The sequence below is a fragment of the Vidua macroura genome, chromosome 4 (genome assembly GCF_024509145.1).
Source record: "Vidua macroura isolate BioBank_ID:100142 chromosome 4, ASM2450914v1, whole genome shotgun sequence".
NCBI lineage: Eukaryota > Metazoa > Chordata > Aves > Passeriformes > Viduidae > Vidua > Vidua macroura.
Window position 1 is genome coordinate 36,118,690 of NC_071574.1, and position 12,765 is coordinate 36,131,454.

The following is a 12,765-nucleotide window of genomic DNA, read 5'->3' on the forward strand; positions in this document are numbered from 1 at the left end:
GCCCAATGACAACACTAAGATTGAATGTACTGAACTTCAGTACAATGATTTTAAATACACACATCAAATTAAACTTATTTTTGTGGAGAGGGGGAAGCTCCTAGCATTTAAACATCAACCTTTGTAAAACCAGCAGTCTAGCTTTAGGAGTCAAATGGAATCAGTCACTGAATGTAACATTTACAGCCAGACAGAGTGCAGAGGAATAATCTGCAAAAGTGCATTGGCACCTCAGGAACAGGCACTGTGCCTGAAGAAGGCAAGCAGATGATCAAAGTAAAAAGCAAAGTGCTCAGGGAAGGAAAATCCACCAAGGAAAAGAATCCCCAGACTCCGAACAAATCCCTATGATAAGTTTTTGGTACCATGCAGGAACTTGAGGAGAACTTCTACAGGCACCTTGTTGAAGGTTTTACTCCTTCCTTTACACTGGGAGAGGTTACAGAGGAAACAGTGACAAAGGGGAAAGATGGGGACTTTCACTACCCAATTCTAAAAGAAACCAAGTAACTGCAGTGTGAAACTTCTGAGTGAAACCTTCCTCAAGTGACCGGAAGCTGGCAAACGTGACAGCAAGTTCTTGTGATTTTAGTGGGTGGAAGGACCACTTGTTTTTTAAGAAGACATTCCAGAGGGATCCAGGGAATTAAAGCCTAAATATATTTTTCTGTACACAGCAAAGTGCCACAAATTGTTCTAAAGCCAAAAAAACAACAGGATAAGCCTACAGAGTTGCTTTTGCAAAGGAATGTCATGTTTGATAAACATTTTAGAGTTCTTCTAAAGAAGAACTTAAAATAGATGAGAGTATGGAGATCTAATAATGGTGCATACTTGAAATCCTAAAAGGCATCTGACACATTCCCTTGCCAAAAACTATTAAACATACTGTGCTGCCAAAAGAAGTTGCCATATCAGTACATTGTTTAAAGACAGAAGACAAAGGGTATGAATCAGCAGATGTTCTCCCCTAAGGATGTGCAGTGCAATGAAACACCACAGTTCCTCTGCTGAGGCAGGCCAAGTACAACCTATTTCTAAGGCTTCTGAGACAGCAGTTTCTGAATGCCACGGTGTATTCCAGTTAGTCAAAGTAACAAAGGGATTAACAAATTAAAAAATTGCAGAACCATTTCACTGAGGAAATAGATGTTAAAACCAGCAAACCAAACTCATTGCAGATATTTGAAAACAATTCATGCTGAAAAAAATACAAAAATTCAGACTTTTGTACATATATATGTAAATCAACTCCAAGTTGACCATTAATTATTCGGGAATGAATTATTGTTCTGAAAATCTAAGTGTAAAGGCTAGGAAAAAGCAAAACACCTAGGCATCATTTTTGGAAACAATATAAAACAAAACATAAAATAATTCAATTTTTTTAAATAGATCCACAGTGAATTCTACAAGAAGTTCTACCTGGTGCTCCTTCCTTGAGGAACTGGAAGAGTAAAGCAAAGTTCAACAAAGACAATTTAAGATATGAAAGAGCTCTCCAGCAACAAGCAATTAAAAGAAATACGACTCTTCAGTACGAAACAAAAACAACTAAGGCAGGCAGGATAAGATAGAGGTCTACAAATTCAAAAGCAAAACAGAGATAGCACCAGAGGGCAGTTTTTAATGCCTGCAGGCCTCAACCAGAGTTACCCATTAGTGGGTTCAAATATCCCAGTCACAAACTGCTGGAGGTACTGGAGCCTTCTAAGGAGACACACACCTGATCTGTTACCTACTCTGCACATTCCCTACTTCCCCTATCTGAGACCAGATCACACCAGGCCAGATAGAACCAAGATTATGTTAATCACTTTTCTGTTCTAATTTACCAGTTTGAAGAAAAGGGAGCAAAAGCTTTTTAGAAGTATGATTTAAAGCTACCAACACTTCAGTCTGGCCCTATGGCAACAGCAATGATAAAAACATAGTATGTACTGGGACTTTTTAAAGAAATTACTCTGTGGCATGCTGAAATTCTTCTGACAGCATTATTTCAGGTTTTAATTGCAAATGTAAACTAAAAATTCCATTGCTAATGACTTACTTAACAGCTCCCTGACCCAAAAAAACCAAACCAACAAAAAAACAAAAGAAAAACAAACAAACAAAAAATTGATAATAATAATTTGGATCAGAAGTTACTAAAAGTGAATTATTTCTAGTTTCTTAGATTTGGCTTTTGGTCAAGATATGTCACACAGGGTTTGTTTGTAAAATACCAAGGATGGGTATGGGCAGCAGCCAAGTCACTGACATATTCCTACTTGACTAGTGAAAATGTACCAGCTGTCCTTCCTCACCTTCAGTGCCCTTGGAAAAAATTCACATCATCTCTGGCCAACTCCTTCTATCAAGGAAAAAGATAATTAGCAATTATATTTTTGGTGCAAAGACACATATGACACATAACAGCGATAACAGGAAGATAAGGACTCCTGGAAGGATTACCTCTAGTGGTATTATATATTCCAAAGTGAGTAGCACAACCAACTGTAAAATCTCCTGATCAGACAAGTACTGCTTGTATTATTTCTCAATACATACCTGCAAGAAGCTTGAACATGCATTGTTTTCTGGCACAAAGACAAATTTTCTCAGCTGCACAAATGAAGAAAATCTCAGACTTTAAAGACTCAGTTATCATCAGCAAGATCTCTTCTTTCTGTATTGTGGTGTGTGCCAAGACGGAAAGTAATTTCAAAAGCTGAATCAACATCTGGATCATGATGCAATGAACACCAGAGTTAAGAGGTGAAGGTCCTGAACCACATTCATAGTTTTCTTCAGAGATAATAAAAACATCAATTATCAAAAATTATTTAAGCTCAATAGAAAAGCCTGAGGTCAAACATTTGGTAAGTTTTCAGCAAGACAGGAACACTCAGAATCATTAACAGCAGAATAATTACTCTGCTTCAAAAGTTGCTTTGAATAAAATAAATGGCTATTTTATTGACTATACATACATATGAGAGAGCATCAACTTAACAGCTGAACTGAGTGTTCATGAAGATACAGAGCAAAACACAGAACACCTTGACTTTGTGCTCTGGAAGTGACACATGTTCTAAACATCTTCTGAGTCCTTGCAAAGTGTCCTACAGAGCAAGGTCTGAGGCCATAGTGTTCAGCAGTGAATGTGCAGCTCAAGCTGAGAGTATGAGAGGATTAGCAGCTCCAGTGCTGTAGCAATCCTTCAATAGGCACGTGCAAGAGCCACAGGATTGAGTGAGTGCTGTACATACATACAGGAATGGAACCAAGTAGGCTTTGTCTTTATAAAAACACATTGCATATAATTAAAGCTTCTAAAGGCAACTCAGGTATGCCTGAAGATCTAGAAGTTCCTAGCTTTGTAGTGTTAGGTACAAACAAACAAAGCTCAAAGGAAACTTTTTGCTACTTTGTAGGGACTAACTGATAAGAATGCAAAACTATGCAGTTCACAATCTTTGCTCTACTTGAAAAACTTGATGCAATCATACCTGCCACCCAATAAATATGTCTCTGCACTTTATTAACCTTTGTGCAATGTGATAATTCAAATAAAATCTCATTCTGTCCCAAATTAGCAAACAGGACTTTAGAAAAATACGGTGCTTTAAAAACATATCAGCACATTATTAAAGCTATCACTATATCAAAACCAGATCTTTTTCAAATTGTTTTATACACAGACTTTGTAATACCAAACAGACTCTTTCAGGCAGCTAAACACACACGTTGCACTTCGCTGCTGGTGAATTTCTCCTCTGACTAAATAAGACCAAGTCAATTATGTACATCAATCATCAAACGATTTCCAACCCTCTCCCTTTATTTACTATATATTTATATATTACCATCATGAAATTAAAGCAGTCATTTATTCAAGGTAGTACTTAGGTCATAAGCTGTAAGCCTCCATCTACAACCAGAACACTCCCTGTAACATATGGGGATTCTAGAAGAAAGACAACAGCTTGTGCAACTTCATGAGGCTCTCCGAATCTTCCAAGGAGAATTGATTTCTTCAACTGATCTTCTTCCAAATGAGCTGTCATCTCTGTGTGAATAAAGCCTAAGAGCAGAGAGATATATGAAGAGTTACCTAACCTTTGACTAAATTTATCTAGTGGATTTCCCACTGAATCTTACAAAGTGAAATCTATTACCAGGATTCAGCACCAGCTACCATTCTTAAAGTCTCCCAAAGCAGCCCACATCACTTGATGGCCAAAACCACTTTTTTATCTCACCAATAAAATACCTTTCATTTTTGGAAGCAGTGATGTAATAATCAAAATGCAGAGATCTATAGAAGTCCATTTTAAAAACCCAAACAAAACCAACCAACCAACCAACCAAGAAAGGGTAACTAAATTTCAATCAAAAAACTATACTTAGTATCACTTTTCCGAAAGACAAAATATACTCATTTCACCAAAATGTTCTCAATTAAAATACGAGCACAAAATGTCTGGCAAGAAACCCTCTCAGACTTTAAAGTGTTTGCATTCTATTTTAGAATCAATGGCAGAGCTTGCATAGTTTCTATTTGAGCACTCATTTGAAGAATATTTCTTGACATTTTTGAAGGACCTTTTCTACAATTTTCCATTATCTGAGATTTGGCTTTCCCACTGCTGCACAACTCTACACAAAAGCTGCAGCTTTATAAAGAGCTGATCTTACCTGCTTTCTAGCTGCCACCAAGAAGGGAAAGCTTCCCTTTTGCTTTCTACTGTAATACTCTGCCCCTTTATGATGGCTGTGGATGAGCTGCTCAACTCACTAAAGTATTTTTCCTGCCTAGTTCACAAGCTGAACAGGTTCATGTAGAATTCTGAAAGGCATCAGAGGTAGCAGAAGGTGAGCAGCAGTGTACACAGTTATGAGTGGAAAAATTCAGAAAATACAGAAGGGATTTTTCCTTAAGGGTGGCAGTTTGCTTGAATTAGATCATCTTACAAAATCACAGCCTTTACTCACAGAAATAACTTTCAGGACTCCCTCATTTTACTACAGGGAGACAGGGGTGCTTTTATGACAGCTTTCTCATGGTCTGTCATGTTTCCCTAATAACAAACAGGCATTCTCTAGCTGGAGACAAGGGTAGCTCTCCGTCTCTAATTAGATCTAATCCTTCCATCTGCAAGGACAGCAAGTTTTGAAGAAGGACCAAAGGGAAAAAAAAAAGACATTTATTATGTAATAATGGAAGAGGAATAGGTAGACTCACTTTTCCAAATTTCTCAGTGTACCCTTAAAAAGACTGAAGGTTTCCTAAAAGAATGTTCTATACATTAAACAAACAAACAAAAGATATTAAAAATATTTACTTACAAAGCTGAAGAAAATAATAGAAATTAGTCTGAAGTTACTTTCAGAGTACAAGAAATATCCACAGTCTTAATGAATTGCAACAGTCAAGGATGCAGGAATTCCTTAAAAACTAACCTGGAGCAACAACGTTGACTCGGATTTGCTTTTTTGCTACTTCTTTAGCAAGAGAGCGTGAAAATCCAACTAATCCTGCTTTGGTAGCACTATACACACTTTGACCAGAGTTGCCTTTAAGTCCTACAACACTCCCTAAAATAAAGGAACATCAAAGAGAAGATTAAATGGGCAACTTGAAACATTGTACTAGCTTTATCATTTTAGTTTTAAACTTGGAATGAAAAATGAGATCACAAGAAAAGAGTAAAATACGCATGACTTTATGCACTTTAGCCTGCTAGGATAAGCAAATCTCCCAAATAGTTGTGATTTTTGTACAATTCATGTATCTATGCTGACCGACAGGCACCAGGAGAGTAAAAAGAACGCTTTTCTAAAAAAAAAGTATCCTTGCCCAGATTAAATAAAGAAAGAAACTGACGGACCCTATCAATTCTTAGTTAATTGCCAGCAACTGGTGTATATAGATATTGAAAGAATTGGTTAAGAATAGCAAAGCTTCTTTTTTCAATAAAATATAAACTCTGAGGTGTTTATTACTGAAAAAAGCTATCTAGAAGCTGCTGAAATTACACAAAAGAATAAGCATCCATGAAGAAATGCTAATTGCAGAATATCTAAATACAAGGAAAAGGAAAACAAGTAAATTGTAACAAGCAATGTAACACATTACACCTGCTAAACATTTCTAGAAGACTAGTACTCAGAACTCCACAAGCAACTTACCTATATTGACAATAGCACCTCCCTGCTGTTGAATCATGACCTTTACAGCAGCCTTGCATGTCAACATTGTTCCCAAAAGGTTAGTGTGAATCTGGGCTATCATATCTTCAGTCTTGGTTCTCAGTAGCAAACCATCCCTGACAAACAAACCAAAAAACCCCAAAGAATTCACTGAACAACCCCCTGATCATGTTTACTCATAAATGCAGAGAAAATACTCATGTTTACTCATAAATGCACATAAAAAAAAAAAGACTGTTGGACAGAATATTAATGGGGGTGTATGTGGTTCCATACATTCAAGCATTCAAAATTACAACACTGCAAGAACTACACATAGCAAAAAACAAGTTAGCCATGCTTCTGGACACAGAGCCTCCTTTGCAGACTGGTATCAAGCACTGTTTTGGACCATTCTGGGGGAAGAAGTGGAAGAAAGAATAGAGGAGGAATTCAAACTCAGAATGCAGAAACTATAGTGAAAGCTGTATCATACAGCATTTTACTGCCATCAAGAACAAAATATTGGCAAGCACTTAATATTGTTTTCAGATGTGCTCATTAACAACACCCTTGCTAAGCACAAAGGGCCAGAGCACCTTACAGCGAGCTGCCTTCATCTAGAATTACCTATAGTAACCAACCTGTTGATCCCAGCTGCATTAACCAAGTAGTTAATAGGACCCAAATTCCTCTGCATCTCCTCAAAAGTCTTTTGGACTTCTTGTTCACTGGATACATCACAGCTAAGTGCCAGATGTCCTGCTGTATTGAAATATATATAAAGTCACAATAAAAGCTGTATTTAATTCATAAACCTTCAGAATGTATCAACACAGTTGCAAAACAGATATTGAACTAGCTATAATTTAAGGAACCTATTTAATCCCCAGGCAATTAAATAAAGACTATTTTCAAGTATTGTATTCATTAGTTATGTGATAATTCCTTGGTTTATATTTTTTGCCTTTTGAAGTCAGAAGTTCAGCATGAGCAGACTGGTCGCAGTTCTGGCTTGTTCAGGAGCTGAGATGACTCAATTCACACCACCTCTACTGTGACCCCAAACAATTCCATTCATCTTAAAATTCTCATTATGCAGATAAAAAAGTTAATCTGCTTTCTCAACAACTATTATGAAAACAAAATCGTACCAATATAGTTGGTTTTTAATATTTCTCAGCCTTTATTTTCCTTTCCATCTAGTTAAACAAGGAGGGGTTTTTAACAACTCGCTGTTTTCACAAGTCACCCAAGCACGGAGCAGTGAGGAGATAAGTGCACAGCAGCATACGTACCACCAAGGTTACGGGCAGTGCTCTGGGCCACGTCCAGATTCCTAGCAATGATGGCCAGGCGGCAGCCTTTCTGTGCCAGGAGCTCTGCCACAGCTTTGCCTATCCCACGGGATCCTCCAAAAACAGCACAGACCTTGCCCATCTTCAAAATAATTCATAAATTGCAAATAAACCATCAACTTCATGTCCAGTAGAGCAAGACATTAACTGCTGTTCTGGTCAACATCACAGCTTTTACCTGTTTGTAGCAGTTTGTAATAGCAGGTTACAAAATTAGTGATTTGGGTTTTAGTCACTCGTATTAATTTTTTATTCAAAATAAACAGCTGAACTAAATCAGACACCACTTCTACAAATGAAAGTTAATTCTTAAATATTTCTGAACCAGTAAAAAAATTTTAAAATCACACACATAATCTAGCATTCCAATACTACAGTTATGGTAACTCTTATTCAATTGATGAATTATGTGATTTATGTACCTAAAGGCCATAATGTATTGTTCAGCTGCTTATTCAAAGCTGATGTATTGGTTGTAATTATATTGTTCTTGCAACCATTATTCTTGTGCTGAAGTCATTTAGCCTCAAGGTCTCACTTTATCCAAAGTATCTGTGTTGGACACTGCACTGCAAATTTACTGAGTATGATTTGAAACTATTGTATTTACACTGGTTTAATACTATCAGACTGTGTTTTACCACTAGCCTGTTTTTTTTTTTCTGCTTTTGAAGGAAGAAAAAAAAGCTTTTTGAAATATGAAATGATTCTGAAGTAGCTAGCTTTGATGTTTAGAATGGAGCACACAAAGAAAGTACTTCTGTAGAATGATCTTTTATTCTGCAAGCTCTAGAAATCAGCTGTTTTGGGACTTCCTGAGGAGACAGAGGCAGAATCCAAGCAATAACAATGAATCATTTTTCCATACATTTGAATAAATCCTTTTTGAACCCAATTATACTGTCTTCATCCCGAGGCAACGAGTTTTATTATTTGTGGGAAAGTACTTCCTTTTGTTCTTAATTTGCTTTCTGATTAGATAATTCTATGCATTTCTTCTCACACCTTCCCCTCACTGTTTCACTCTCCACCTGTATCCTCTTTCAGGTCTATTCAGACCTCCTACACATATGGAGCTATTCAATACCTCACTAAAGTGTCCGAGTCCTTAGACCTTACCCTTGGCCTCACTGAGGTCTATTAAACCCTTCTGGATGAATGATAATCAGAAAAGCACATGGTACTAAGTGTACCAGGCCACCACCAACTCATACAGTGGCACGGTAATTTTGGTCTTCTGCGACAGAGTCTGAACAAGCAGATGGTCTGTCCTTTTCCCTAAGTACTCACACGTGCCTGAAGCCAGCCCACGTGTCTGCCTTCCCTGGCAAGTTCTCGGAGCAGAGAAAGCCCCTTGTGCATTAGCCAGGCATTCACAGGTGGGGCATAGGGCCTACCTGCAACACAGTACATACAGTCTGTGCTTTAGCAGAAACGCCATACAGGCTCCCTGCAGCTGTGACTTGAGAGGGAAAAGCTGCAGCAGGACTAATGACCCGCTGTTCCCTGGATAAATAACTGAAGGGAAAACCAGGTATACTTGGAGCAATAAGCACACGCAGGCACCTTTATCACTTCTGCTCTTCTTTCAGAGCCAAACTGTTTAACGCGTGACCCCGGGGCCCCGAAGGCACCACCCCACGGCGCTCGGCTGCTAGCCCAAGGAGGGCACCTTTAAACAACGGCGAGCGGGGCTCCCGGAGCCGTGTCCGGCCCGGCGCCCCCCTCCTTCCCTCCTCCGTCCGTGCCGGCGGCGCGGCTGAGCTGAGCTGGGCTCCCGCTCGGGCCCGGCTGCAGGCGGAGCCCTCGGCACGGACACCGGGAAGCGGCGCCGGCCGCGCCCGCGGGGCACGCCGGGACGCGCAGCCCGCGCGCGCCGCCGCTGCCACGGTGGCGGCGCCGTCCCGGCGTGTCCACCCCCGCCCCGAGCCAGGCGCGGGCTGCGCCTGCCGCCGCGCCCCGGGCACAGGAGCAGGACGCGAGGACGCGTTCCACGTGCGCTCCGGTACCTCCGGGCCGCCGGCTCGCTTCCGTCACGGAGCGCGGTTCCCTCCCCGGGCAGGCCGGTTCCGCTCCGCGCTGAGCGCCGGCGTCACGGCGAGCGGCGTGACGTCACCGCCAGGGCAGAAGGAGCCGGGGCCGCGGGCCCGGCCCGGCCGCTGAGGGGCTCGGGCCCTGCGCTTACCGCCCGCGACCTCCGCGCTCGCACACGGGAAGCCCCTCTGCTTTCACCTTACGCTTTTGCAAATCCGTTTTACAGCGTCCGGCGTGGAGCTGAAGCGCTCAGTCCTACCCTTGTTACCCCCTTCCTGAAGAAAAATGGACTTTATATATAGATAGAAACAATTAGATGAATCAGGATTTTGTTTCTCTCATTTTCATGTATCCTTGCCCCAAAATCCAAGGATCTCGTGTGAGGCATCACTGTACCAGAGTTAAATTTCAAACACACTAAGGTAGATAAGCCTAAAATACAGAAGCATCTGTGAGAGCTCATATTCAGGAACCAAAGCAAACTTCATGATATGCAATTAAACTAATATTATAAAAACCATTCTGTTATAACAGTAATGCTGTTTACAGTTATGCTCTATGTCTGATGATGTGCTGGAGGGGTTTCTCTGGACTCTTAACTAAAAGTCACACACACTTGAGTAAATTTTACCCCCTGAGGAATACTAATAAAAGCTATGACAATTTTGTACACGAGTACACTTCAGATTTTTTTTTTTTTGAGGATATTATTATTGTTGTTATTATTAGTTATTATTATTTTCCACAGAGTAATATGCTGAAATCCTACTGGAGTTTCTATGAGCAAGCATACAGTTCTTGCTTTTGACTTGAAAGGTGTTTTTTCAGAATTTCAGATTATACGTGTTTCCGGGGAGATGTAAAGCATTTAACATTAGTTCTATGCATGTGGGATTCTTCTTCCACAGATTATTCTTTACATATAGAAGAAAAAAGCAGATTTAGGCATTGGCAAACAGGTGAACAAGAAAAATAAAATTTTGAAGGAAAGCTATTATGAGAATTAGTTTCTTTTAGCAAGCATATTTAGATTGCAAGCGGCTCTTTTTCAAAAGAGCGAATGAGATTTTGTGATACAATGACGTTTCAGATCATGCCATATTCTGAAAGCCTGGAGGTCCCAGTGATAAAGAAGAAAAGGCACTGACAGATGAGACTGTGACTCAGAATAGTCTCTGATCAAACCTTCTGATACCTAGCATAATTAAGGACCTGGATAGCTTTTCCTTCAAGTGAAGCTTATAAGCGAAGCAATACAGAATGCAAAAAAATGATCCTTAGCGATGTTTTCTGAAGATGTGCATACTACAGAGAAAATAATACCTGCCTGCTGCTGTCCTTATACAATATGATGCTCATAGTTAAGTGAAAAAAAATATAAGTAATTATGACTTTACCTTATTTCTGACCTGTGTCCTTATCCATACAGCTGACCTACACTTGTAAGAAAGTTAAAGAAAGACTAATCTGTCCTGTACTGTTACTATTTTGCTGACAAAGAGTAAGCATGACTTTAGTGTGGGGGTTTTAAAGTGTGTTATAGTTGACAAAGTTAAATATCCTTTTCAAAAGTTCAGACAAGATTCTGTTTAATTCTGTTAAGTTCATTAACTTAGTGTTCAAAACCAGATGTATGTTCATTCATTGGCCTAAGTGACATTAGCCTTTTTTTTCCAGATGCCTGGTTAAATCAGGAGATCAGATTAAGCAGAGTTCATCTGAGCCAGTTTATTCACACTGATTTCCCATTAAAACTAGTGGAGTGCAAGAGACAGATCAGTGTCATAATTATTACCTCCCCTTTTGGGGGAAGAGTAGCTGATACAAGAACTTGATCTGATAGACCTGTTCCATCTATCATGACCAGATCTGTAACAGCTAGCTCAATATTGGTCATTATTATGCCTGGATTACTGTTAATGTGAACATTTAAGCTAATAATTCTTGTATGTCTGTCTGTGTGACCATGTATATACACACACTTGGAACCTGTCCACAATGTACAAAATGATGCAGCTGTCTTTCCTCAAGCCTAAAGCATTCAGGCATTAAAAATACTCTTCCTAAGAGAGTTATTTTTTTCCTTTCTTAAAATTTTTTAGTCATTCTCCCACACAGCCAAGAAACTTCTTTCAAGTATGAATTTCTCTATTAGCATGGGAAAAAACAGAATAGTCTCAAACAGGAAAGGATACTTGATGTATCTGAAAGCACAAAACGCAAATCAGAGCAAAATAGCACAAAACGGGCCACTGTAACTGAGGTCCCCTCTATCAGGTATTTCAAATTCCTCCTGGGTTTTGATTTAAGGCAAGATTTACAGAGGAACTTGAGTCTAATCATTAACCACAGTGGTGCCTGAATCTGTGGCCTCTTATATTTCTGCCAAGAGTCACGCATGAAAGAGCAATGCTGCTCTAATGTCCAGCAGCATTTTCATACTGCTCCCTGTACTGCTTGTGAAAGCGTACCTCCCACATTACATGGGTTTTGTGTAAGGCCTGGGACAAAGCAACTGGAGGACTGGCTGCACATGCGCTCAGTCCTGTTGGAAACAAACACCCGCTGGTTGGAGCACTTGGCTCTGAGAAAACCTGCTTTCAAGTCTCCTCCCTTACTGGAAACATGGCCGCTAACTTCAGTTTTTCACCACTGAACAAGCTTGTCATAGCCATCAGTCTGAAGTCGTTTCAGTTTATAGGAACAGAACAAAAAATTAAAGTGAGCCAAGGAGATTTGACATTCAAGCCAGATGATCACTGTCCAGAAATGTAAAACCCCAGGGATTAAGCATCAATTGAAATCAACATTCAAGAAACTATTTTGCTTTTCAACTGGCGTATTAAAGATGACCTCCCTAGCTTAAGCAAATCTGATGATGGGGGCATGTATCTGGGATACAGGAGTCATGGGCTTAGAACAGAATTAAGCCAGGGAAGAGCTTAAGAGGTTTCCTTCTTTCCAGGTCAAATGATAACTCAGTGGCAGGTCACACAGTCAACATATTGCCATGCATTTCTTCAGTAAAAAAAGGGTGTAACTGGACTAGTTGCCTTGTTTTAGATGAGCTCTCAGGGCTCCTCATCATTTTCCACCTTGCCTGGACAGCTCAGCACTGAGGCTGCTGTCTCTTTTTGTTCCCCTTTCTTCAGGAATGCACTTGTTTACCTTGGGAAAAATCCAGCCTAGTTACTAATTT

The 12,765-nt window shown here is 39.8% G+C and overlaps 1 protein-coding gene across 6 annotated transcripts; it reads right to left on the reverse strand.

Annotated features, from left to right (window-relative positions):
- Positions 1-2,928: 2,928 nt before the first annotated feature.
- Positions 2,929-9,707, reverse strand: CBR4 (carbonyl reductase 4). 6 transcript variants are annotated; one of them, XM_053974909.1, is made up of 6 exons: positions 9,542-9,707; positions 7,473-7,614; positions 6,819-6,939; positions 6,175-6,311; positions 5,446-5,580; positions 2,929-4,066 (listed from the first exon to the last, which is right to left on the reverse strand). In XM_053974909.1, the coding sequence occupies exons 2-6, from the start codon at positions 7,612-7,614 to the stop codon at positions 3,888-3,890; spliced, it is 714 nt and encodes a 237-aa protein (XP_053830884.1). In that variant the 5' UTR covers positions 9,542-9,707; the 3' UTR covers positions 2,929-3,887. The 6 variants fall into 6 exon arrangements, with proteins under 6 accessions (XP_053830884.1, XP_053830885.1, XP_053830886.1 ...); XM_053974910.1 differs by having other exon boundaries at positions 7,473-7,710; XM_053974911.1 differs by lacking the exon at positions 9,542-9,707 and adding an exon at positions 9,205-9,371.
- Positions 9,708-12,765: the final 3,058 nt, after the last annotated feature.